This window comes from Sarcophilus harrisii, chromosome Y, assembly GCF_902635505.1.
Source record: "Sarcophilus harrisii chromosome Y, mSarHar1.11, whole genome shotgun sequence".
NCBI classification, from domain to species: domain Eukaryota; kingdom Metazoa; phylum Chordata; class Mammalia; order Dasyuromorphia; family Dasyuridae; genus Sarcophilus; species Sarcophilus harrisii.
This window is the reverse complement of record NC_045433.1, coordinates 76923-104518: the sequence shown is the minus strand read 5'-3', so window position 1 is coordinate 104518 and position 27596 is coordinate 76923. Positions and strand designations below refer to the sequence as shown.

The 27596-nt window shown below is 32.9% G+C and overlaps 1 protein-coding gene across 3 annotated transcripts; it reads right to left on the bottom strand.

The window, feature by feature from the left end:
• Positions 1-525: 525 nt before the first annotated feature.
• LOC116420403 (host cell factor 1-like) lies at positions 526-27507 on the bottom strand. 3 transcript variants are annotated; one of them, XM_031945279.1, is made up of 27 exons: positions 27343-27507; positions 26985-27167; positions 24077-24225; positions 23563-23723; positions 22818-23026; positions 20339-20423; positions 19538-19644; positions 19223-19402; positions 18774-19130; positions 18166-18320; positions 17839-18033; positions 16389-16613; positions 15726-15830; positions 15219-15438; positions 14607-14749; positions 14300-14438; positions 13618-13841; positions 10576-12088; positions 10205-10365; positions 8622-9168; positions 5413-5640; positions 4345-4433; positions 4082-4216; positions 3192-3377; positions 2448-2745; positions 1608-1671; positions 526-1424 (listed from the first exon to the last, which is right to left on the bottom strand). In XM_031945279.1, exons 2-27 carry the CDS (start codon positions 27160-27162, stop codon positions 1385-1387), a joined length of 6093 nt encoding a protein of 2030 aa, XP_031801139.1. In that variant the 5' UTR covers positions 27163-27167; positions 27343-27507; the 3' UTR covers positions 526-1384. The 3 variants fall into 3 exon arrangements, with proteins under 3 accessions (XP_031801139.1, XP_031801140.1, XP_031801141.1); XM_031945280.1 differs by having other exon boundaries at positions 18166-18317; XM_031945281.1 differs by lacking the exons at positions 19538-19644; positions 20339-20423.
• Positions 27508-27596: the final 89 nt, after the last annotated feature.

Sequence of the window (27596 nt, the reverse complement as noted above, 5' to 3'; positions counted from 1 at the left end):
CACTCTTGTCATACACCCTATTCTAATTTTGTTCCCCTCACAATGAGGGGAGAGTGATTTATAATCCTCAGTTTTTTAACCTAAGACGGAATTTATACCTTTTAAAATGTTTGTATGGTACTTAAGAAGATTTGAGCTTATATTTATATTTTCCACATTTGTAGACTGAGGCCAAATACAGATATATCTTCTCTTCTACTGGGAATAATAAACTAATTTAAAATTTCATTTTGTCTTGATTACTCAAGAAACAGTAAGTCAAGAAAGAAAAAACAAAAATACCAATGATATTAGAGTGGATATCTTCTCCAAGAAAAATAAATAAAAAGACTTGCTTGATTAACGCTGATGAATCTTGTGAAGATAGTGGACAAAATATAAGTCATTTTCTCTAGTTTTCAAGTACTCACAACCTTTCTTCTTTCAGTATTTATACAACTGACACTAATTTTTTAAAATGTGCATTACATAGTCATTTTGTACAATTGGAAAAAAATAAAAATGAAATATCTTAGATATTTTAAAAGCATAATAATAATTTTAACATTCTATCAATTTTAACTTTAAAAAAAAAATTATACCATTACTTATTCTCTATCTCTCCATATAGGATTTTAACTAGGAGGGCTTTCTATCTTTAGGGATGAAAATCTGCCCACAAATGAAAAGTTTCACAATCTGTGAAAGTAGTATTCATAAAACAAAAAATATATGTATTTGAAATAAAATGGTAATTTTATATAAAGTTCCTAATAAGTAGGAGCTAAGGGCAAATAATTTTTAAATGATTATTAGATAAAAAAACAAAACTGACCCCATAGTGTGATTAATGCCAAGAAAATTAACTCATCATAACTACTGATAGTAGGTGGAACATTTATCCATAGAAATAAAGAATGTGAAGGTAAACATCTCCATTTTGTAACTTTTAAGAAATACAAGAAAAATGTCTTCCTATGGAATAGATCAGCAAAGAGGGGCCAAAAAGCTCAAAGGGACCTAGGTAACTTCTTCCCATCACCAAGATTTTTATGCACAAAAGTAGATCTTAGTAGTCCCTTGGACTAAGAGAAAAGTTATGTTATAGCAGCATTGTTATAAACAAAATATAGTTACAACTTTGTTTTCTCAATCTTAAATTTAATAGTAACATTTACTTTCTTCAAAATTGCAGGTCTTCTATAACTTCATATACAAGTTAGATGTAAATCTAACTACATCTTCAAGTTGTACAACTTATGCATCTTCAAGAAAGAAAAATGACAAAAATAGCAGGGTATATACAATAATATAATTGAAGAGTGGCAAGTGTGCCTCTGAAGTAAAGTTGAGGATGGAAAGGAGAGTTGAATTTCCTGAATGAGAAGAGGTAATCGCCCTTCTCTTATTGACCATCAGTCTTAGATTTCTTTAGAGTTGATTTCCTTTGTAGAAAAAAAAAATTAGTGTAGACATTTTTATTAGTATTTAAGAACTGTCAGTGTATTTATGATACTCTATATAAGGCTCAAGATGTAAATACAATTCAAAATCAAGACTCTTAACCATTTGATGCTTTCACCTCCTCCCAACCTCCCAAGAGATTCAGTTGAAGGATATCTGCTTACATTTCAGATGAGGATAACAGTCGCTTATTGGCAGGTTTTACATTAGAACCATCTTTATTAGATTCTATAATAAAAATTGGAAAAGCATAGAAGTTATGAAAAGATTAAAAAAATTGGAAAGAAATGGAACAAAAATTTAAACCCCAAATCTCAAAGATGGAATGATAACCAACTTTCAAGCACTACTAAATACACAAAATCTTATTTGACTATAATTTTCTTGTGCATCTGGTATTCCTTATCAGCCTAAGAATTCCCTAAAGGGAGTTTTTTTTTTTATAACTTCTAACTCTGAAAAGCCATTCAATCCAGGTCAAGAAACAATTTAAAGATCTGTAGTAACCAAATGTCTTATGAATATTACTAACTTCTTTCTTGTCCATTACATTATTTCTTTGTTTCCTGCTTATCCTTTTTATTTCTGACCTAAAATGAAAGAGGACATTTATTGTTACCCTATTTCACCTCCCAATTCTTTCCCTAGTATTCAAAGCACTATGATATTAAGGGAATGGCTGACCAATAGAAAATGTATTACTTGGAATGATGAAGAACTGGTTTCTTAGGAACTTAAAATGTAGGGAATTCTAATGAGGAATCCTAGTGAATCTCAGGCATGTCTTTGTATAAATTTGTTTGTTGAGCCTGTTGTTATTGTAATGTTATAATTAGGAAAACTGAACTCTAGAAATTAAATTATTTTAGGAGTCAGTACCTGGCTATTTGGAATCTAAGTTCATTTGTCTTTGTACAACACATTGCACATTGCACAATAATAAATAAACAATTTATGAATTTCTCATTCCTGATACCTCAGATTGATATGTGGATTATACTCACCTTGTAGCCATCTGACTTGTGTCGCAGGGCCATAACCCTTCTCATTTCGGGCAGCAATTCGAAAGATGATAGCAGCCTTGGTAGTACAGTCAATGTGAGCACTGGAAAGACTAGATGACTGTACTAAGCAAGATGGATTAGACCCACAATAGACACGCAAAAAAGCCAGTTGAGTTGGGGTTGCGATTTTCTGTTCACCTAACTGGGAGCTTTGAATGGCAAGGTATACAGAATATTCAGTGATTTTGCCTGAAGTCATTGAAGGTGGTTCCCAGGTAAGATGGGCACCATCTGGCATCTATAGGAAATGATGAGAAAATTTCAGTTCAGAGAATTATCATATAGAAAAACAATGTGTGGAAATTCAATGCTCTCCATGTTAAACTTTTGTGCCATTATTTAAAGAAGGTTCAATTTTTATGGAATAAAGACAGACTCACAGGATCATAACTTAAAGGTACTTTAGAGCTAATATATATTTTAATTTCTTACTAGAAGTCTAATTCCTCCTTAATTATAATGCAGATTTTTCATGAAACTCGTGTACCCATTTCTATATTTATGAGTCTTAGATATGTCAATTCACTATGACTCAGAACAGTGATTTGCCTTGAAGAAGACAAGGTTTCAATGGCAGAAATTTAATTTTAATGATATCCTAAAGAATTATGTATATTCTTATATCAACATAAAGCAAATAAATTAAGAAGAAAAAGAAAGTGTAATTCCCTAGGTCATACTTACTTTACTGATTTTAATTGCACAAGGGGCTCCAGGGAAACCAGGAAAACATGTTTTGAATGCTGAGATCTCACTGAAGGGTCCTCGGCCACAGGCATTGAGCCCTGCTACTCTAAATTTATAGGCTGTGCCTGGCAGCAACTCTTGCTTTTTCAACTGGCTATAATTAGGGATAATGTTGGAATCATACTAGAAGATAGGGAATAAGAAAAAAGAAATAAATAAAACCTTATTAGATGACTGCATCAGCAATAGATTACAAATCAATTTGAAGATCTGAAATTTCTGACTAGCCTATATAAAACAAGAGCTAGTTACTACAGGAACCACCATTATTGGATAAACTTGATAGATGCATATCCTTTCCTATTTATTTTTATGTTTATTGTGATAGTAATATTATCCAGCACCAGTCTGCTATATCATATCGCCAGATTTCTAAGATTTGTAGACAAATAGTAGTCTTCATTCTTACCATCCTTTATAGATCTTTTTTTCCTTCAACAACTAACCTATAGGAACTTTTCAATCATATTTAAATTCTCAGATTCCTTGCTAATTTCCTTTATTTACAGCAATACTAGCCCAAGTATTAAAAGTTATTTCCAATATATATATATATTCCTAGCATATTATGAAAGACATATAAGTTAATAATTCGCGCTGCATCAAACATTTAGAAAATGTTTAGTTTGGCCCAAGTATTATATAGGCAAAAGTAGAAAAAAAGACTGAATATTTCTAGTTTTTTAAAAGACGTTTTTCAATCTAGATAAGCACAAAATTCTACCAATCAAGTATTCAGTTGTGACATCAAAATCATAATCAAATTTGGTTTTTAAATCAGAAAATCCAATCTATTAAAGGGTTTTAAGTTTTCTTGGAAGACTTACATCCATGGCAGAAGTATCATCAGATGGCAGAAAATGAGTTACCATCATGTTAGTGCCTTTGATGACGCCCACATCAAACCATTGGTTTTCCTTCTTTATTAGTGCTCTGATGGTTGAGTGGGCTAGTTCAGGTTTCTAGAGAAGAGAGTATATTAACAACAATTAACTTAAACATAGCAAACATTTTAAAGCCCAAAGGTGCATGCCACTACTATTTCTTATCATTTTCAATTTACCAAAACTGATCCAATACCATTGCCTACCTCAGTCAAAGCAGTTGTAGCCTGCAGTTTGTTTGTGCTGGCTACCATTACAGATGGAGGAGTGACAAATGTATTAGATGCTGTCAGACCTAGCACAAGGACAAAATTCAAATAAAAATTATATCAGAATATTTAGTCATCATTTTATCTGCTTTATATTTTATTTTTTGAATGAAATAATTTAATTTTCTCTAAATAAAACTTCAACTTGTCAAACATCATATATCTGTATATCACATTCATTATTCCTGCTTTTCTGGCATCTATTCTTGGAGATCAATACAATTTTACCTTCTAGTTCTCTTCTCTCATGATGGTTTAGAATAACATTTTCCTAATTTATTATCATCTCACTAGTCTGTAAATTCTTTGAGCATGGTCTAATTTTTATTCTTATGATTGTGTATCCTTATAGCAAGGTTTTAAAAGCAAAATACTTTACAAATCTCCCTGGTGAGTTCCAATTTTAGCAATGTAGTAATATTTCCTCTTTTTGTCAACTATCAGTGACCCCAGATAAAGACAATAGATAACTTACAAGATCATAGGGAACCATCTAAAGGCTGAAAGAATATGTGACAGGAACAATGTCAAATCACTCAGAATAACATGATTTGCTTAAAGTACACATGCAGCAGAGCCAACAAGATCTTTTGATTCTAAATCTAGTACTGTTTTACCAAACTGATTAGCACCAAAGAAATTAAGTTCTATATGTTGTTATATCTAATGAACCCTTTTGACATACTATTTCAAATATCTACCCACTACTAATTTTCCTTATCCTGAGAAAAGGTTACAATTAGTTTTCTGATAATGAATAAATTTCTCCCATTTCTGTCTGATATTCATTTTTGCCTCATAGAATGTCTTGTCAAGATAACAGTACAATTTTCCTGATCCCAGGTGCTAAGTTTTGTTTCCCTTATCAGACAGAGTGATTATTTTATTCTTGTAGGGTTTTTTTGATAGCATATAATCATTGGATAGATGTTGGATGATAGAAATAAAATATCTTTCTCCCTATAGCTGCAGAAGACAAAAGAGCTACTGTGCTGGTAACCGTACTGGATGGATTTTTAAAATCATTGCTCTCAATGGTTGGGTCATTGAGACTGTCAGCAGGAGCCAGGGCCTCGGTAGGAACATGGTCTTGATGCTGCTGTTGTACTAAGACAGCAAGTTCTTGCTGGGTCAATACAAGAGGAATGGTGGTAGATTGACCCTCTTGGATGGTAGGAAGGTATCCCAGTTCTGTCTGTGTCACTATTGTGCCCATAGGCTGCCCTGAAGTACCTGTCCAGGAGCAAAAAGAGATGCTATTTTAAGACCAATAATGGTTATCCCAACTTAGAACTAGCAAGATCTACTAAGAGCCAGCATTATCTAATATTATTTCTTCTATTCCTACAATAGTATGCAGGTTTGAGATTAGTTTAGACTTTGACAATAATCTGCTCAAGGAATTCACAATTTACTATCCCCAGGCTAGAATATTTTGTTACAAAACATTTTCTCTAGAATTTTTGGGGCAGAGTCAAGATAGCAGAGAGTAGACAAAACTTTAATTCTTTCTGGTTTCCCTCAGAATCAACCCTAGTTAAATCTCTGACTGGATTTTGGAGAGACAGAACCCACAAATTTTTGGAATCTAGCAATAATTCTGATTTCATATACTAGTTAGAAAAACAGGGAAAGGAAATTCTTTCCAAATTCTTTTTATGACACAGATATGATGCTGATAATTATACGAGAAATAAAATTATAGACCAATTTTCCCAATGAATATTGACCCCCCCCCAAAATTAGCCAAGAGATTACAGCAACTCTAATTCTGACCAAGTAAAATTTATACCAGCAATGCAGAACTTGTTAATTAATTTGAAAATGTATTAGCATAATTGATCATATCAATAGCTAAACTAACTGAAATCATGTGATTCTACCAGTAGAGCAAATATTTGACAAAATTAAAAAAAAAATTATTAAATTCTCCAGCAACTATCTTCTTTACCAATAAAACTTTGCATACCCTTTGATCCAGCAATTTCACTTATAGGTCTGTGAGACCTTCAAAAAAAGGGGGGTGAGGCCTTCTCTACAAAAAAGTTTATAATAGCTTTTTCTGACAAATAATTCTAAGTTGGGAGGATACCATCAAATGGAAATGACTAAACAAAAGCTATGGTATACAACTGTGATGGAATACTATTGTGATACAAGACATGAAAAAGAGGATGATCTTAGAAAATCTGCAGACTTGCATGAACTGGCAATATAACAAACCAAAACAGTCCCAAAAGATACATGATAAAAATGCTGTCTGCTTTCAAAGTGATAATATCTAAACACAAATTAAACATAATATTTTTTTCCTCTTTTCTTCCACAAAATAACTAACAATGAAATGGGTTACAAGACTACATATTTATACTCTATATTAGCTAATTGTTTTGGGAAGGGGAGAAGGAAAGGACAGAATATGGTATGCAAAACTTTGTAAGTAAAAAATATTAAAAAAAAATAAAACTCTCCAAAAAGAGAATCCAATGTAGCTCTTTAAATACTACATATTTAATACATATATTATAAATACGAATTTAAAAGTCTGATTTGAAATTATTTTACTATTTCCCAATATATCAAGTTTTAAGCCACAAAATTTGTTTACATCTGATATTAAACTTTTACATAAACGACTTTGTACAATTCTCCATTCTTTTTGGCCACATACATTCTTTTCTCACCCATTCATTCCTTTTAACTTAAACTGATTCAAAAAGTACTCCAAGTTTTAACCATAATGCTTACCTTGGGGATTCAGGGAGTTTGTTCCATCACCAACCAGTATGCCCTACTTATGCACATTTCTGTATTCTATTATTAAAGCTGACTATTGTCAATTTGTAAAAATGGCTAAGTAGACTAGATGAAAAAATTCTTAATAAATGCTTTACCTACCTATTTTCATTCATGAAACAATCTATCATCTTAAAAGTCAACTCTCACATAAAACTAAAATTTGCATCCCTCAGACTTTACCCTATTAGTCTTATCTCTACACTTTAGAACAACAGGAAATAAAGAGCAGTCCCAGCAGGTTACTGGTCAGATTAAATTCTTTTCTTTTGTTTTATTACTCTCCCACTTCCTAGTTGAGTGACCCTGGGCAAGTCAGTTAACCCCCAGCTGTCTCAGGGAAAAAAAGGTCTATGAAATTATACCAATTATTTTTTACTCCAAATAGATACAGTTGTTTATTTTTAAATAAGAAATCAATACAACCCTAATAATTTTGGCAATTAAGCAAGTTTATACTACTCAGCTTCTTAGATGAATTTTCACATGTACTGTGGCATATCTTATCATTACAAAAGAGACTTCGTTGCTATCTCACAAACTGACAAATGATTTTGCCAGTGTGGTGGAAATTAATGAGAATTTGCTATAAGTTCTTTACAATTTTGAACTTTACTTCTCTAAATCGGTGATGTGCCATTTTAACAAACCTTCAAATATTTTCTGCATACTTTCTCCTTTTAAAAAGCTAAGTTTTGTATTCTGAAACAAACCCTCCAAAAACATGATTAAAATACAAAAATCTTTATCCTATTAATTACTCTTCTCTCAGAACTTTCTTAGTTGTCCATTCTACCTAAAATATAGTAAAACTAATAATTAGGCTTAACAATCTAATCATTCTTTAATCACCTCAAAGTAACAATGGAATAATACTTGTTTATGTATTCTCAATTTACATTAGATTTTAAGTAATATCACACTAATGACAATGAATTTATGATTTAAACCAAACTATCTAGAGACAACTTAGTATACACAGCAATATCCTCAGATCTACTTCACATCTCTCCATTCAAAATTAGCATTCTTTTGTCTTTACCATTCTAGCACTGTTGCAAAATTTTTCTAAAAATTTTCCTAAATTTTCTAACCCTAAATGCGCGCTTTATTATATTATCTATTTTCCATGTAATTGCCCAAAGTGAATGGGGATTTTTATAGTTTGTATTCTTTATTACTTATGCTATAAATCTCTGGCAGTTTACTTGCCAATTTTTCACTGTGCTCAATTTGTGCAGTTATGTACCTATAACATGATCTTTTTCAGTATTTCTCTTATCAAACATTATTAGTAATTCCATTAATAAACAATTTAGTTATAATTAGATAAATGTTAACACTGTAGCAATTTAAACCATATCTGATGCATCTATGCCTTAGAAAACTATATCATGTCCCTCATATAAGGCACTTACCCATTATAGCTTGCTGTGCAGCTTGTAGCGCATGCATGGCCAAAGTTTGGGCTTCCTCACTAGCTATTGCATGGGCTGCAGTATCAGCTGCTGTAGTGACTGCAAATTCTTCTGGGGAGAACCCTGAAACCATCAATGTTGTTTGGTCCACCTGTCCCTCAGCCATCAACTCATGGGGCAGAGAATGCTGAAATACCTCAGGTTGTTGAGATGGAGGATGCTGCACCATTATAGAAGTCACAGCAGCTGAATTGGTATGGTCCTGATCTGATGGGAATTCCTTAGCATTATTGTCCACAGCCACTAAATTCTTGGGAAGCTGTGACTGTTCCTTCAAAGAGGGCCCTGTGTACTGACTGGACTGCAGAAGGGGTGATGATAACGCAATTTTCTCTCTTAACATTTGCTTAGCTTTTATTTCATCTGAATCCAAGACATGTATAACAGAAAGAGACGCCTCTATGCTAGGCACAGTACTGGAAACTGCATCTGGAGCAGGAATGTTAGTCTTCTCCTCTGGAGGTGCTTCTATCATTAATGATAAACTCTAACAGAGAGAAAAAAACACCTGTATCAGAGAAAGGGTCTAACAACACTTGTTGAAATACAAATGGCTACTCAATTTTTGTTTGAAGACTTTTAAAAAAGAGAACCTCATTGCTTTCCTTTCACAAACAATAATTCTCCAAATATTTAAGTAATTAATATACATGTCTTAAATTTCTTTTTTTCTCAACACTCCCAGGCCTTTTAAATTCATGGCATGACATTAAATTGCTCAAATCTTGATTGTCTTCTTCTGAAATATAGATCTCCATTATGTTTTTCTAAAACATATCAATATAATACTTCATATGTGACAGGAAATTATATGTTTATTATTTCCCTTGTCTTGGACCCTATGTCTTTTTTAACATTAAAAACGACATCTATTTTTTTCTTGTGGGTGCTTTTATTATGCTGATTTTTTTAGTCTATTAAAAAGGTAAGAATATTTTTAGACAAATTAACTAACTTCCCATTCTGGAATTTTTAAAGTCTTTTAACTTTCTTTTTAGGAATTCAAATGTAGTTTTTATTTATCCATACTTCAAATGTTGAGAAAATTGTCTATGGAGATATTTTTGGATATTGGTTGTTCCTAAAATGTATAAACTGTCTCTTTGGCTTCATGTCATTTATAATCTGATATGCATACTCTTTCTGCACATTTATTTAAATAATTGATGATAATAAATAAAAAAGGGAAATAATAGATTTGTCAAACCAATTCTATCATATTACACTAGTTACCCCAAAATTGAATGAAAGGCAGTTGTAAGATTTTTTTTGCCCCATTAGATAGTGAAAATGTAAGTTTTAGTTTGAGAATACACAGTGAAGATTTAAAATGCTATGTTGAAAGTGAAGTCATTTAAAACCCATAATAGATTATGAAAATGTTAACAATTATATATAAGAAAACATAAGGAGTGGACAACTTTATGTTACAAAATAAATCATTCCTAAAGAACCAAAAAATAGTTGTAAAAAGAAAAGTAGAGAAAATAACATCCAATTCCATCTAGAATTATTGTTCTCACTGGAACTGAAGGTTTGGGGACCAAAGTAGATTGTGTCATAGTGGTCAGTGCCTGGGACTGGTCAAAGGTTGCTGTTGTCACACTGCTGAAACTGGTGGTAATCACAGAAGTCCCTTGAATATTCCCTAGATCTTCATGTCCACTAGTAGCTGGTGGAGAAACTATGAAGGAAGAAGGGATAGGACAACAGTGTTTGGAATTAAAAGAAACTGGAGAATATCTCAAACTGCAAATTCTTTAAAATTCACAAGGCTGCTGGGGGAGTGTTCCACAGATTGCATTTGGGGAGAATATGAAATAAAAGAAAATTATATAAAGTTCCTTGTTTTTCCCTTTTATTTTCTAATATGAGACAAAACAAATTTACTCACCTTCATTGGAGCCCATGTTTGAGGTGACAGTAGTGGCTGTGTGAGTGGTACCTGTCTCATGAGTTTCATGTGGAGGATTGGAACACAGTTTTGGTCCAGAAGTGTCTCCTGAAGGGGATCTGTTCTTGGAAGTACATGTGACCTTTGGTGGTAACTCTACCAAATCTGTAACTGTTGTCAAGGTTTTGGGAACATAGGGAGGCTCTTGGTTCTCACTAATGATTGTCTCTTGGTTGCTTAGGCTTGTTTGCTGCAGACTATTATTATGACTAATGACTAAACAAGAAGTTGTAGTAGTGCTATTTGTTTTATGGATTTCACATGCTGGGTTGTAGTCAACATTGTCCATAGCTGACATAATACCAGTCTCATAATTCTCACAAAGAGAAGAACACTGTTGTGTTCCTATGGTTTTTGTAGTTTTAGTCAAGTCTTGGTGTAGGAGACACAAAGGCTTAGGGTATGTTGGTATTTCAATGGTTTCCTTGGCATCTATACTCACCTGTCCCATAGTGGGGACACTGGTTTTGTGAATATGCTGTGTCTCAGAATGCCAAATTAGTGGCTTCAAACCTGACATATTGCCTACAGTAGGTGGACTTGTTTGCTCAGCTTTTATACTCTGAGTATAAAACCCCTTAGAAGTAGTCATATTAGAGATGATCTCTTTAGATGATGACTTCTGGCAAATCTGAATGGTGGTTGCTGAAGACACCTCTATGGATTTCATACTCAGGGTAATGCATGTTGAGCCACTCTGATGAGTTTGGCAAGAAGACCTGGTGAGAGAACAAGATCCTTTGAGCTCTTCACTAATACTAGACTGAACTGAAACTAATAAGTCATCTGTCTGGATATGTTTTTCATGTTGAGGGCTGGGAGATGCTGACTGCATGGTACCTATGTTGGATGTGGCTGTAGTAGCTGTATTGGTGGTTCCTGTTTCATGGGTTTCACATGGGGGATTAGAGCAGACATTTTGTCTATTAATGTTGGAAATGGCTGTGGTGGTTGTATTAGTGGTGTTTGTTTCATGGGTCTCACAATGAGGGTTTATACACAGAATCTGTCCCATGTCCACAGTTAGAGAGCTTGTTAAGTTAGCACCAATCCCCATGGAAGCGCTACTAATACTTGTCTCAGGAGTTTCACAAAGTTGATTGGAGCAAATTGACATATTTGCATTCTGCTGCTCACTTGCTGAAATGTCCTGACCATCACAGATGAGTTGAACCTGTGTGGTTTGTGGAAAGTCCCCAATGTTGGCTACCATACTTGTGGTAGATGTATTGGTGGTACTCGTCTCATGGATTTCACATGGTGGGTTAGAACACACCAAAGTCACAGTACCAGACTGCATATCACCTTGACCTGCTTCAGCAATTGTTACTGTAGCAGTGGGTTGCTCTGTAGTAGGTGAAGCCAGGATGGAGACAGGAAGATCGTGTACTGGCTGAGTTTCCACACCTCCTTGTGGTGTAATCAATGTCACTTGAGTGGGCTGAGAGACAGGCTAACGGAGAAAATAAATAAATAAACAAGCAAACAGATTAATAAAAGCATCTCCATAACAAGTATTTTCCTTTTGCTCTGACATCTACTTCTGAGTTGAGCAAGGATTTCTGATTTTTTACAATAGTAAGCAAATTATCATGATAACTGTAATTTGAATTTTTTCTGAATCTGACATTTTAATATTTGTACAACTGAGGCTAATTTATAAAAATAAGAGGCATTCCCCAATGCATAAATGATTAAAAAATAGGAAAAGTTTTTAAAAGTAATCATTGGCATCTATAATCTTAGGAAATATGCAATAGATTGCTATAGTGAAGAGAAGAAGACAATTTACTCTAATGTGACCAAATAAGAACAATTATTTTCATTTCTCTATTTCTATTGAAATAGAGACAGGTTATTATGACCAATTTTGATAAATGTGGCTCTTTTCAATATTGAGGTGATGCAGGTCAGTTCCAATAAATGTGACAGAGACAGCTATCTGCATTCAGAGAGAGGACTGTGGGAGCTGTGAATAACATAGTATTTTTATGTTTTTTTTTTTATTGTTGCCTGTAAATAATTTTTCTTTCTCATTTTTTCCCGAAATTTTTTGATCTGATTTTTTTTATATAGTATAATAAATGTGGAAATATGTTTAGAAAAATTACACATTTAACCTATAATGGATTAACTGCTGTCCAGGAAAAGGGGATAGAGAGAAGGGAGGGAGAAAAATCTGGAATACAAGATTTATCAAGGACATATGCTGAAAATTATTTTCACATGTATTTTGAAAATAAAAAGTTATTTTTTAAAATAAGAAAACATATACTTATAATTCCTTATACTTCCTTTTACTACTCAACAGAAAAATGCAAAATAAAACAATTCTGAAGTACTATTACACACTTATCAGATCCACTAATACACCTAAAAAATGTATGTATAAAGAATTGCATTATAGACATATATGGAGAAAAAAACCCCTCTGACCTAAATATCACTACTATATCTGTATCCCCAAAGGAAAAAGATCTACCGATACAAAGATTATTTATAGCAGCTCTTTTCTGCAGCAAAAGAAATGGAAATTAAGGTAATGCCCACCAATTACTGAATGGCTGGAACTTATTAGAGGGGATGGCAACCACTTAATAACTGCTGATTTACAAATGAATTGATGACTGACTAGATGATAGAGCTTGCCTGATAAGATGATTCACAAGACAAATGTGGATTTTTTTTTTTGTGGGGCGAGGGAATGAAAAATGAAGAAAAAACTATTTTAATTTTATCATACTTATGGTTAAAAGCTAACTAAAAATATTTTGTTGGTAAAACAAAACATTGCATTGGACTTTTATATGTGTTTAATAATCATAATCCTCTGGGGCAACTGGGGAAAGTATCATAAGAGATCAACTTTTAAATAGCAAGATGCTTTTCAAATTATTTTCACATATTCTTGTTTGAATGTCAAAACAAATGAATGAGGAATTTAAATATGATAACAGGCAAAAACAAAACTATAGCCTTTACCTGCACAGTAATGGTGGGGGTAGTAAGAGCCCCAGATGTTGTTACTGTGGTTTGTGCTGATGAAACTGTAATGGCTGTAGTAGGATTAATCACTTGGCTTGAGAGGGTAGCGATGGTGCCCAATGTGGTGATAGGAGTAGCCAGAGAAGCACTGACATTATGCCCACCAGCTCCAGCAAGGCTGGTAGATACAGTGCCTGTTACAGTCCCTAAAGTTGTAACACCTAGAGAAAAGAAGATCAAAGAAGAATGAAGATGCTCTCTTTGAGTGAAGGTTTCCAACATTACCTGTTCCATGGATCTCATTCTTTCTGAAACAAATGTTAGATTTACTGCTTTTGTTAGATATTTTAGCATATTATATGAGGAGTTGACATGAATTAGGCCCAGACATATACTTCATTGACTAAATGTATGAAGTACAGTCAAAAGAGGAACAACAGAAACTTAGAGAAGTCATTAATAAAGGCACAAATATCTATGCATGTTTGGGCAAATAAAAAAACTAGTAGCAAAAGCAAAGCTTATATTTGCTCAATATAAGACATGGCATCAGAACAGACTTCAAAAGCCTTACTATGTTGATTGAGCTTAGTTTGGCTATTAAGACAAGCTTCGAAGCCTATTAACTGCACTATATAGTTTCATCTTCTATGATACACTTTTTATCTTCTAAACATACCAGTGGTACCCTTCACTACCAATGTGGTGACTGTTGGCTTAACTGCTGAAACTGTGACAGGGGTGACAAGTCGCACTCCACTCATGGGCAGTGTTCGAAGAATGGTGCCAGGTTGTCCTGGAGCTCCCTTCAGTACAACCTGTAATACCAGAACAAAAAACAAGGTTCAGATTTTTAAAAAATGACCTTTATAATCACATAATTAATAAGTTTCCTAATTCTTTAGGACGCAAATTTAGGTTCTATGTAGAAGCAAGAATCTTTAAGAATCTATTGACAGTAAAGAAGAGGGTAGGATTCGCCTCACTTGGGTCACTCCTTGCTGATTATGGCCAGTAGCAATTTTAGGGACAGCTGTAATAATTTTGGCAGGTGTTCCTGTACCAGAAGTCATGACTTTTGTGGTGATAATAGTGATGGGAGACTTTATTCCAGGGCTGCTGGTTACACCTGGGAATGTGAAAAACAAAGAAACAGACTATTTTATAAGAACTTTCTATCTGTGAAACTGGATAAAAAAAGCCTAGAGTTATTCCCTTATATAGTCCTCAAAAATTTAAGTTTTTAACAATTTAATATTAGTATTAACTATTATTACATATTGCTAAACAACCAATTCTTTCCTAACTGTGTGTATATACAAACATTCCCTTTCTTGGGAGAAAAATGAAGGGAAAAATAATAAAAATCTCTGACCTACAAGAAATTTACAATGAAATAATTTTTGTGACAGTCTATAAAATAAATTTCAGGGATTAATCACCTATCCCTAATGTTAGGAATAGAATTTAAAAGGAAATATATGAATAAATCAAATATACTTCAATTTCTTCTTTTAAATTATTCAACATAGGCTTTACTTGGAATTGAACCAACTAACAATAGGAAATAGGAAATGTCTTTGCCTGACATCTCTTACCTGTTGCTCCAGACTGGGTAATGATTGCTGACACAGGAATAGTCTTGATGATGGTAGTGGTCCCAGGTTTTGTGGTACTAGGAGAAACACTGCTGATACCTAAGATGGTTGGCTTGGTTCCTGTCCCACTGGCCTGCGTGGTTGTGATTATAGTGGTAGGCTTGCCATCTGATGATGTTACTAACTTCAGAATGGTTCCTGCTGGCAAAGGTCCCTTGGTCTTTAAAAAAAAAGAGATAAATAAGAAAAGATGCTCCAAATAACTATTGATCAGAGAAATGCAAATTAAGACGGCTTCTGAGATACACCTCTGTCAGATTGGCTAAGAAGTTGCTTCCTGTATTTGCAAGGCTTGAACTGACGGGACTTTACAATCCAACTTGGATTTCAACCTACTAAGGAAACCTACAAACTAATTAGCAATAAAATTTTAGTGGCAGATGTAAAGCTTACAAAATTATAATGAAGCAGAAAGAACAATCTCACTCAGAGATTCTGATGATTTACCTGGATGATCTGTGTTACAGGATTAGTGGAAGCCTGGCCTGTTACAGCTGAGGTCTGTACAGGTTTGGTTTGAACAACTGACATAACTTTGCCAAGATTAGAAATCTAAAAAAATAAAGAAAAAAGAAAAGAATAAACTTAGAAAGTAGATCCAAGATCAGAATCCCAGTTTTAGATTTAAATGATGGGAGCTTTAAAATTATTTAGTCCAACTAACTTAAAGCAACTATAATTCAGCTATTAAGAATGTAATAAAATTAAAAATTTTAAAACATAATGCCAATTTTTAAGGCTAATAAAATTGCAGCTAATTTTCAAAGATGTAATGTGATTTACTCAATGTTAAAAAAAAGGCAGTGTTGGTTGAAGTGTGATTCTTAGTTCAGATTACAAAATAAGCATTTCTTTCCAATCTGCAATGCAACTGAGATGATAAATTTTATACAGGGGTAAGACTATTGGATTTAGAGTCAAGATATGGTTTAACTACTTTGTCTCTATTATTCTGTTTTTGGTTTGTTTCTTTATATAGAAAATGAATATAGGCAAAGGCAGTTCAAACTGAATCTGTCATCATTATCACTTAATGTCAATAAATAAAATGTCAAAACCGATAGACAAAATTTCAAAAGTTTTAATTTGCCAAAATGATCTCGTACTTACCAGAGCACTGCCACTTGGAACAGAAAGTGGACTCTTAACTAAAGTGATGGTTTTGGTAACTCCTCCCACAACAGTGGTCACCACTTGGGCTTGCTGGGCCACAGTTACTGTGCCTGATTTGTGAACAGTGATAATAGGTCGAGTAGGTGTGCTATTATTTGATGAAACAGATGTTCCCACTTGGGCTGCTGCTGTCTTAAGCATTCGAGTAGCTGGATTGCTTACCTAATAAAGTCAGGAGGTATTGTGAATAGGAACAGGAAAAGAAAAAGGAAGACTGGGACAAGGAACTCTTGTAGATTTGGCTACAGATAAAAATCTCAATACTGGCATACTACATTATAGAAGGTTATGGTGATTTACTTCTTGGCTTTTTCATCCTTCCTGTGGCTATATTTTTACATATATTGTCTCTCCCACTTAAAATATGAGTTTCTTTGGAGCAGAGTAATTCATAATTCTTCTAATTGTTTTTTAAAAATTTGTATCTCCAGGGCTTAGCAAAATGCTTTCTATAAGAATTGCATAAATGCTTTTTCATTCATTAATTTAAAAAAATAAAGCGATGAGAAAGATATCAGATAAATATGGAAAGATATGCATGAAATAATGAAAAGTAAAATGAGGAGAACTAAGAAAATGCTGTATACAATCAATAAACCTGTTCAGAGAATCATTGAGTGACTAAAATAAAAAACTACAAAAGATGTTGTCCATATCCAGGAAAAGAACAGAAAAAAAAATGTATTCACATATTATGGTTTTACTGAAGCTTCCGTTATCCCCATCCCATATCCAATGATGACCATTTTTAAAGTTAAGGTTAGGAGGAAGGAAATGATTTGGAATAAATGAAAAAAAAAAAAAAAAAAAAAAAAAACCCAAAAAATAAAAAACTACCACCAAAAAACCCAATCTGACTTCACCCCCAAAGAAAAAAAAACCCCACAATAAGACTTCTTTGAGCTTTAGTTCCTTCATTTATAAAATAATATAATTTTTGCAACATCTAATTCTAGATTTTATAAGTCCTATAGTATGAAAGATATTAAACTATTTTAATAACTTTTGGGTTATTCTTCCTTATCAATGTCTCTGTAGACATTGTAGACTCTAAAAACTTCAAATTAAGGGACTGAAAAATTTAAAAGATTATCTATAAGCACTATGTTGGAAAGAAATTTATCTGAAAAAATACCAGGTACTTCACAGTAGGAAAATTTTCTAATACATTTCACAAATCTCTTACTATAACTCTCTATAGATTTATATTAATCCTTCTTAATTTCCTAAATCTGATACCATTTGACTCAAGCTACCTGCAAAGAGAATAAAAGATAACCAAATTTTAGAAAAGATTAAGTTCAAGTAAAAAATTTTATGGCCTATATATCAGTTTAAATTCAGTTATATTTAAAGTTCACCACATCTTATCCCTATATATGCTGACCATGACTGGTGAGGAAGCCATTTTCACTGTAGCTGGTAAAGTAGTAGTTCCAGTTGATACTGCCACAGTTTTTACCACAGTAGTGCCTGCAGGAACACTTAATACTGTAGGAACAGAAGGAGGGATCTTCTGAGTGGCAGCAGCTGCAGCTGCCAGAGCTGCCATTCCACTCATCTGAGGACTGCTACCCACCACCTAGAAACATAAAAGAAGACTAGATGTAATATTTTCAAATTTGACTTTTGAGATTATTTTATGCTGAGATTTTTTTATTGTATTGCTACAATATGTTCTTCCCCAACAAAAGTCAATTAGATTCCCACACACCATGGCTTGAGAACTTGGTGTTGGCACAACCATCCGTACACCAGTAGGCAATGAAGTAACAGTGAGAGGTGCTTTTCCTGCTTGGCTGGAGGGCCGGACAGTGACTACTGGGTTTCCTGTTGTAAGTTGGGGGCCAGTTACTTTAAGAACACCTGCTGAGAAGATAAGTTCTTCTTTCATTAGTCCATCAATAATAAATTAATAAACATTAGTGTACTTTGCTGGGAAATAAAGGAATCTTATTTCTGATTGTGCAATCTATATGCACTTTATTTGGAGCTAACTATTCTAATGGCATCAAAAATAACCCAAAACTCTGTTGACAGATACAAAACATTTATTTGTGCCAAATGCTATTAGTTTAAAAATCTTTGAAACTTTGGTCTTGCTTTTCCCATTATAATGGAAATTTTTTCGATTTCTATCTCTTCATATTTCTCAGTACAAAAAAGGGCATATGATTCTGACAGAAAACTATTGTGCTATGAGAAAAACTTCTTGGCTTTTTCAACCTTCCTGTGGCTGATTATGGTTCAGTTAAAACCTATCTTCTATTAACCTTATAATAATTTCTTTATGAAATGGATTTGCCTATCCAACTTACTTACCTTGAGTCCTAGTCATGGTGGACACAGAAATAGAACTTCCAGGTACTGTTGGCAAAACCTGAATAGGGTTAGTTGTTGGGGGAGTCACAGAACTTTGAGGGAAAAGTGTGATGCCCATTTGGGTGAGGGGCTGTATAGTAGGAGCTATGGTAGCTGGGGCAGGACTTTTAGGAGGGTTGGCCGGCATAGAAGGAACTGGATTAATTATTGGTGAGGTAGCAGCTGCTGCAGGAGGAGTATCATATTTCTGAAGTTGCAGAAGGTAGCTGTCAGCTGTTGGCACCGATCCCCAGCTCACCTCTAAGGAGTTAGTATTTGCTCGAACCAAATGTACCCGAGATGGAGCTGAGGGTTTTTCTGTAAGGTAGAAAAAATAGCAGATTATAAGAAGAAACTTGGTCCCAGGTATAATTAACATAACTTTGACCCTCTAAAGCTGCTTGGTTTACCTGTCTCCAAGTACCAGAGGTCCTTACAGCAAACCTGGTTATTCCAGGCTTTTCGGTAGCCATCCCTTCCACTCCATATGTAAAGTCGGGTATTAATGGCAACAGCACAATGACCAGCCCGAGCACGGGGAATATTATCTTCCAACATATCCATCAGGATAGTCTCCCACGCCATAGTATCTGGAGGAAGGAAGAAAGTAGGAAATAAAAGAGAAATTAAAATAAAACCAGTTCATAATAGGTTTTAAACACAACTTTACAAAAAAAAATAAATGGGCAAGAGAAATGGCTTTTGCTGCTCAGTTTATGCCATACCTAGGTTAAGACATGCCAGTGTATTAGTGCACTTCCACTCTTTTTCATGTGTGGCTACTTTGACATCATCCATGACAAGAGGTACCCAGCCACCGAAGACATACATTCTATGTCAAACACAGACAAAAGAATAGAAGATGTAGAAAGAATGAAAGTCTATTTAGCACTCTAATTTCTGAAATAAATCTTATATAGATAAGGGTGCTTGAAATGGGCCCAAAATGCCTGAATTCTAATTCCATACTAAATATTTATTGGCTATAACATTGAAAAATTATTTTATTCCCTTTTGCCTCAGTCACTTAGTTTGCAAAATGGGAATATTCATAGAATTGTGAGAAAATTTATTTCCTAGAATAATGCCTAAGACATTGAAGATGTTTATTAAATACTTGCTGACAATATACACAAAGTGTATTGCAAAAAAATAGCTTTAGAAATATCAGCTATTATTTATTCCTCCAAATTTACAAAATTCTCTTATGAATGACTGATAATTTTCCCCTTGAAGACACTGTTCCTTCAGTATTCATCATTTCCCTATTTTTCCAAACATGAAGATAATAATGCATAACCACTCCTCTTTTTCTTTATGGATTACAAATTAAAGAATTTAAAACTACTCTTAAATCTTTTATTTTTGAATTTTAAATGAACATTCTAAGCCAAGCTTTTCTCTCCAGGTTTTAATTTATTTTTTGTACTATACTCTACCAACTAAATTTCTTATTGATAATATAGGTATTAATTTAAACTAAGGCAATATTAAAGAAAAACAATAAGTGGGAATAACCAACTGACTTGTTTCCTATGGTAGTAGCAGAGTGAAGACTTCGAGGAAGAGGAGCCACTCCACTAAGATTGGGTTTATTCCACATCAGAGTCTCTATAAAAATATAATTTTTTAAAAAAGTAAAAAATTCAGCAACTTCTATTGAAGATGTTCTTTTTTGTTATGTGTTTCATTTTCAAAAGACTAATGACATCACAAAATGATTTAACTGAGGCAGAGTTGCATAAAATTGTCAGTCTCACTGTTTTTTCCCAAGTCTCTATATACTGACGGCAAAAAAATTCAGATGAACCAGCAAAGGTCTATTATGCACAGCATCAATTTCAATGTCTGTCCAAAGTCTAGGAAAACTCCTTGAAGTTAGCAGAGAAATTTTGTTAAAAACAGTTCTCACACCAGAGATACTAGTGTTCTCTGAGTACTATGTAAAAAAATGTAATGAAAAAGAAAATGTAATGAAATGTAAGAGATGATTTTAGAGAAACCTGAATGATATGAATTGATATGAAAGACATGTGAGCAAAACCAAAAGAATGTTCACCACCACTGACAACAAAACAAAACAAACTGACACACCTAAGAGTCCTATAAATGCAGCAACCAATTAAAATTAAATCTCCAGAGTCCAAAGTGACATTCATATATTGCAGAAGAAAGAATGAGATTTCAAACATGGCCTCTTTTTCAAGGTAAGTATCCTTTTTCTTTTTCCAAAAAAAAAATGACTATTTATAAAAAGCAATGCATATCTCTAAGAATAAAAAAATGGATTACTTATGGTGATTAAGGAACAAAATACATATGAAAACTTATTAATTAGAGGGAAAAAAGGACTCATACAGGTATAAAGAGAATTATAACTTTATAAAAAGCCATAAATGTTTCTGTGAATAAAATCACTTTTGGCTTCCAATTTCATTATAAGGATATGAATAAACTACTTTTTTAAACCTAACTATCAATAATAGTTATTCCTTGGTGATTATTTGTTATTTTAGTTGAGATTAATTGTTTAATTAAATTCAATGTGCATTTAAGCATATTATTTACATGCTATACAGCAGGAATTTATTAAATACTGGTGATGTGAAATGTTCTAAGAAGAATCTGAATAAATTTTAAAATAGCTAGCCATTAGTGTTTCAAGTCTGTATATCACCTTATATATTTCATTTGATCTTTATAAACAAGATTATGTTTAGCAAACTCAGATTGACTTGCCAAGAATCTAATCTATTTTAATTGTAGTTTTACTGACCTTAAATTCATGTACTCACTACATCACCTAGTCATTTCTATATTTCACAAAGAAATAAATGAAAGATAACCCATTTAGGTGCTCATTCCTAATCTGGATAATTAGCTTCCTAAACATCAATTTTATTTCTTCAAAGATAGATAGATTAGGTTAGGAGAAGGAAGGAAGGGCAATATTTATCATGGCAGGTGTATTACCATTACAGGGATTGATGAACTTTTTGCGTGTCATTTGTGAAGAATAACATTTAGAAAAACCTCTTTTGTTTAATAGGAAAAAAGAATGGCAAACATTTTCAAAAATTTATTTCCCTAATGTCAGCTCTAAAGATATCACTAAATAAAAGTACTTTCAGCAGTGTTATATATCTAAGAAATCCTGTTTTATGTCTTTGTGAAAGACTTCTCCATTTGAAATAATCAACCAATGGATTTTATTTAAAAAAAAAAAATCACCAAAAATTGTAATCATATCATACTCAATTTCTGCCCAAGTAGCCACAAAACTGTTATCAAAAACCATTTTTAGAAGATTATACTTATTTGTTAATATGCTACATGAGAATCATTTTGTAATGGTAGAGGGGGAACAATAATTAAATCTATACTTAAGATTAGTAAATAAAGCAAGAAGCAGTTTGTACTGGGAAAGAAATTTTTTTTAAAAAAGGAATGGCAATGATATTTAAGTTATTTAATTCACTCACTTCTCAAAATGGTGACAAATCGCTGAATGAAACACATATCATAGCGTATCACTTTTATCTTCTCTTAAGCAATATTCAAAAATCTTGGCAGGATTCATTTAGAGCAAACAGTATAAACATGTCCTTTGAGACAAAGTTCAATAACCCCCAACGTAGATCCATTCTATAAGCATTCTTTGTTGTTTTAGTTATGTGGCTCTTTGAGATCCCATCTGGGATTTCCTTGGCAAAAATACTGGTTTGCCGTTCATTTGTCTAGTTCAATTTTTTACAGATGGGGAAATTGAGACAGTCCATATGGCTACTGTGTCTGAGGATGGATTTGAACTAAGAAGTCTTCCTGATTTCAAACCTGGTACTTTATGTACCACTACATTGACAAGAATTACCTGAAAAAATACAACTGAGATACTAGAACTCTCACTTATCAAGTAAGATGTTCCAAGAAAGCCCCATAATATTTTCTAGGTAGAATACTTTATTAACTATAGCTGACATACTCTCCTATTCTTAATCATCTTACCAATATCTAGGATCCAAAGGTCACCCAATCTACAGCCACTCATTCCCCCATAAATAACCAGCTTGGATTTCTTCTTTTCCTTTTCTTTATAAACAATGGCTGTGTGGGATTCACGGGGTGGGGGTAAGACTCCATAGGTAATAGGGATATCCCAAGCCACTGCACCCGAACCTGGGCATAACTCCAGGATGTAGAGATCATTCAGGTACCTAAAAGACATAAAATGTGGAGATTAAAATAAAAAGAAAAGGGGAAAGAGACAGAAGCTGTATTAAGTCCCAATTATTTCTTGATCAGTAACATGAAATGGATTTAGATTCTAGATATTCTGAATCAAAGTAAAATCTTTTAAAGCAAGTATTTAAGATATTTTATGGGGAATAAGTTTCATATCAAAACGTAGCTAGTTATTTCTTTGTTCCTTGCTTCTGAACATAGATTGAACTCCATCTATACATTGTCCAATTCTTATCCTAGAAATACTAATCTCTATAATTTACAAGTTACAAAAATAAGGGAAAAATCCCTTTTATTAGGAGTATGAAATATATTCCTGATATATTTGGATTATATATATTGCAATATATATATTGGGTATACCCAAACTTAAGATTTTATTGTAAAATTTAAAACAAAAGTCTTAGCTATAATTCATCTTAATCTTTAGGAAATCCAAATTTCCTCACAAGGCCATAATCTCTCCAACTAAGATTTAAGAGTTCATAGCTAAATAAAGGCACCTGACCTTGGAATGTTATTCTTAGGATCTTCACTGTCGTTAGCCAAACCCCCAAAGAGGTAACATTTGTTACCCACAAGAGAGAAACTATGTCCAAGCCGGGGACAAGGAGGAGGCCCATTCTTAGGTGTCTTCACTTTGAGCTTCTTCCATTCCCATCTGCTTGCCTACAGTCAAAAATCAAGAAATATCAATTAACTCCCTAAACATAAATATGGAAACAGGGACAAAATATGGGTACTTTACAATAAATAAATAATAAATAAGCATATATTGCTTAATTAAGATGAAGAGATCAAAATCTTACAGAAAAATCAAATTCCTAATCAAGATTTCTTTCCCACCTTTTTTTTCCCAAAGTAAAACTAAAATGTAGTTCTCTTAAATCTAATCTCTTTTAATTACCCAGAGCACAGGTTAATTAAAATTCTTAGTCTTAGGGGGAATTATAAGATAAAAACAATGCCTCTTTCCATAATACTTAAGAAAAAGAGTTGATCCTACAAAATAAAATTATTACCTGTAGTTCATATAGATCATTGCTATACTTTCCATATTCTACCATGCCACCAAAGACCAGAAGGCGAGTTCCATCACATACAAAACCATAGGCTGCACATCCTGGAGGAATATCTCCTCGAACGGCAGGGATAAACCATTGATTAGTAGCTAAAAACAAAAACAAAAAACAAGAGTGATCAATCCTGAAACCTGTCAAAATTTGACTACAGTTACCCTCTTTACATCAAGACTTTGTATATTAAAGTTTCTATATGTAACTGATTGGCATGAGAGATTAGATGGAGAGTTGTATGAAGTAAAAAAAGCTTATGACCAAATTTTACAATATAGTACAGTGAACATTTCATTTTTTTTAAAGGAAAAAAATTAGATTTCTTTGGTTTGAATGGAGAGCCAAAATTTTTTACTTTAATACCAAAGATGTGGAAGAGCTAACTGTCTATTCAGTCAATACATATTTATTAAATACCTATTATGTAAGTCAATATGCTAAGTTGTGGGAATACAAAAAAGAGTGTCTTGAAGAGTGTCTTTACAATTTAAAAGAGATAACTACCGAGCTACATATAAAATAAATAAAAAATTCTTTTTACATCTGTACTGAGATGAAGTATACATTGTATAAATATACATAACACATATATCCATGTACACTGGCCATTTGGGAAAAAAATTTCATTTTTTTAATTTCCATTCTTTCAACTCTGACCTCTTTTACTTATACAATTCCATTTTCCCATTTATTCTGAAACACGTTCTCTAAAATTGTTTTTTTATGTATAAAGATTCCAATTTCAATTATTTTCTGGTATTTACATTGCAATTTTGAGAATCTTTTCTAGAAATGGAGGTACGTTCTTTAACTAAAACTCATCCTAAGGCCATCAGGAATTTTGAAAATTTAAGTCAGAGCACATTTTACTCCTTATTCTTTATTCTTACTCTCTTCACTTAAGCAACATTTCCTCTTAAATTAGCCACATTATAAAGATTATAACATCATTCTCTCCTTTCTCAAGAAACTGAGCATATGGTTTATTAACTTCCTCTTCTGATATAGAGACAGATATTAGTTAGATGATTTCTCTAAATTACCCTGGCCATTAATTCTACCTCTTTATAGCTTCTTTCCTAAATTGTTTTTATTCTGCACCCTAGAATGAGTTGTACACTTCTTCTGCTTCTGTTACTTCTAAAGTTGTACAGTTTTAAAGAAATATACTTAAATATATAATTATATATAATATGTAAACACATACATATGTATGACACATACATATATAACACATACATATATGTATATGTATATAGTCATTTACATAGGATTATCAAAAATTTCACAACTCTCCATTTGCAAGTTTTAACATGAATCATTTAACTTTTATAATACCATCTGTTCTTCCATCTCTTGTCCCCTTAATCCTACTATTACATTTGTCATACCTTAACTATGACATGATCCATGAGATCCCTCAACTATGGATTACTCTCACAATATTCTTGTTCACAACTAAAAATTAGACAAAGACCTAGACTGTATACACTACAGAAATGTTACACAACCTCAACTGAGACCTCAATGTCACATTTGTAAGTTTTTCAATAGATACTGGAGTGGTATGCTACCAAATTAATCAAAAGTTTCTTGCATTGATCACACAATTATATAATTAGTATCAGATCTTTTCTAGATTGTTTGAGATCTATATTATTTAGAAATTTTAAAATGACAATCAGATAAATATTTAAATGACAATACCTGTAAGTTTTCTACATAGTACTGTGTTAACTGAATGCCATTTGAGATTTTCTTGGCAAAATAAATTTATGGGCAAGAAACATTTTCAAGAAGTGAACAATTTCTCTGAATTCTGTTTGGTTTAGACCAATGTAGATTTCTGTATTTGATTTAAATCGGATACAGAAAGACAGTAACTGACCATAAATCCATATCACACAAAAGTTGTCAACATATATTAAGAATTTAAATTTGAAAGAAAGAATTAAGGAGAATTATGTTCACTATCTTCAGATATTCAAAGTATGAATATTCTAATAAATTTAATTGGGTTCCATAGGGCAGAACAACTAACATGGGCAAAAGTTGTGAAAAGGCAAATTTAGGTTTGGATTTGAAAAAAATTTCCTGAATGGCCATGGCTTGGAAGCAGACTATCCTAAATTTTTGTATATTTAAAATGATCGTACATGTATAATCTATGGAAGATTGCTGTTTTCAGGAGAAAGGTTAATGTAAGAAGAGAGAAAAAAATCTGCCATAAAAATTTTACAAGAATAATTGCTTAAAACTATTTTTACATGTAATTGGAAAAATACTATTGAGGAAAATAAGGTTTCTGATGTTTGTAACAGGCTCTCAAAAACTACATTTGAATGACAGATTTTTTTTCTTTTGGGTTGCCAGATAACAAGTGCTTAAAATTTGTTTTTAACACATAGATTTCATAAGCATATGAACTAGGATGGGAAAAGTTTTTAGACTTAAGTGGTGTAAATGGAAAGCTTTTTATTATGTTTGATTAGTATGTAAGCTATAATAAATTCGTTGTCAGTGTCAAACTATTTTCCCAAAAAGTTTTAAAATTTTACTTACAAACATATTGAAAAGTTAAACGTATAGGGGAAAATATGAAACTGTATTCTTATAATACATTTCAGATTGTCTGTGTGATATTAATTTGGTATTAGAATAAATAGCAAAAACAAGTTGTTTTTTTAAGTAGAGTTTTTTAATGTTAAACCTTAAGAATCAAAACTTTTTGTTAAGTGATACTTTGTTATATTATTTTATTAATATTATTTTACTTGTTATATTTATATTTTGGGTTTATGTGTGAATTCTAAAACACTGAAAAGAGCAGAAATTATTATTTTTTTTTACCTACCCGTATTATATACATGCAGTTCATCCACAATGCCTTCGTTACCACCACCGAAAACTACTATCAGTTCTTTAATTGAAACAGCTCGATGCCCGTGACGAGGTCGGGGTACAGGTCCAGACCACCCCACTACACGTTTCCAACGCGGTTGCAGAAATAGAGATGAAGGCACCGAGGCCATGAGAACTGAATAAAAAAAACGACATGAAAATTTTTTTTAAATTTTTGTTATCTATAGATTTAAGCACTCTTTTTTAAAACTAGCCCCCCAAACAGACCTTACACGGCGGCCTGAAACGACATGGAGGCCGCCATTTTAGGGATCTTTCGCCTTTCTTCAGTCATTTTAAGTATTTCTTACCATTTATATTGACTGCACCGCCAGTTCCAATAATGTTTCCGAATTTCAATCTTGTGAAAGTGAAAAAACCTTAAAACCTGGCTATCACTATCTTAATCCTCCTCTTCAAGATCTCGAGAAAGGAACCGTAGAAGGCGCCATATTCTACCGGTTCCCTCTTTCTCTCAGACGATGCCACCGGAAATGAAATATTTTGTAGTTCCGCTTCCGTTCAGGAAGTTACTATCTTAATTTTTTTCCCCTAATGTTTCTCT

Excerpts from the sequence above, each read along its gene's own strand:
- LOC116420403 (XM_031945279.1), bottom strand. The coding sequence starts at position 27,162 with ATGGCCTCGGTGCCTTCATCTCTATTTCTGCAACCGCGTTGGAAACGT. Across the intron at positions 20,424-22,817 it reads CCTTTGGATCCTAGATATTG|AGACTCTGATGTGGAATAAA; the intron begins GTAAGATGATTA and ends ATATTTTTATAG. Across the intron at positions 19,131-19,222 it reads CCTCTGGTACTTGGAGACAG|AAAAACCCTCAGCTCCATCT; the intron begins GTAAACCAAGCA and ends TCTACCTTACAG.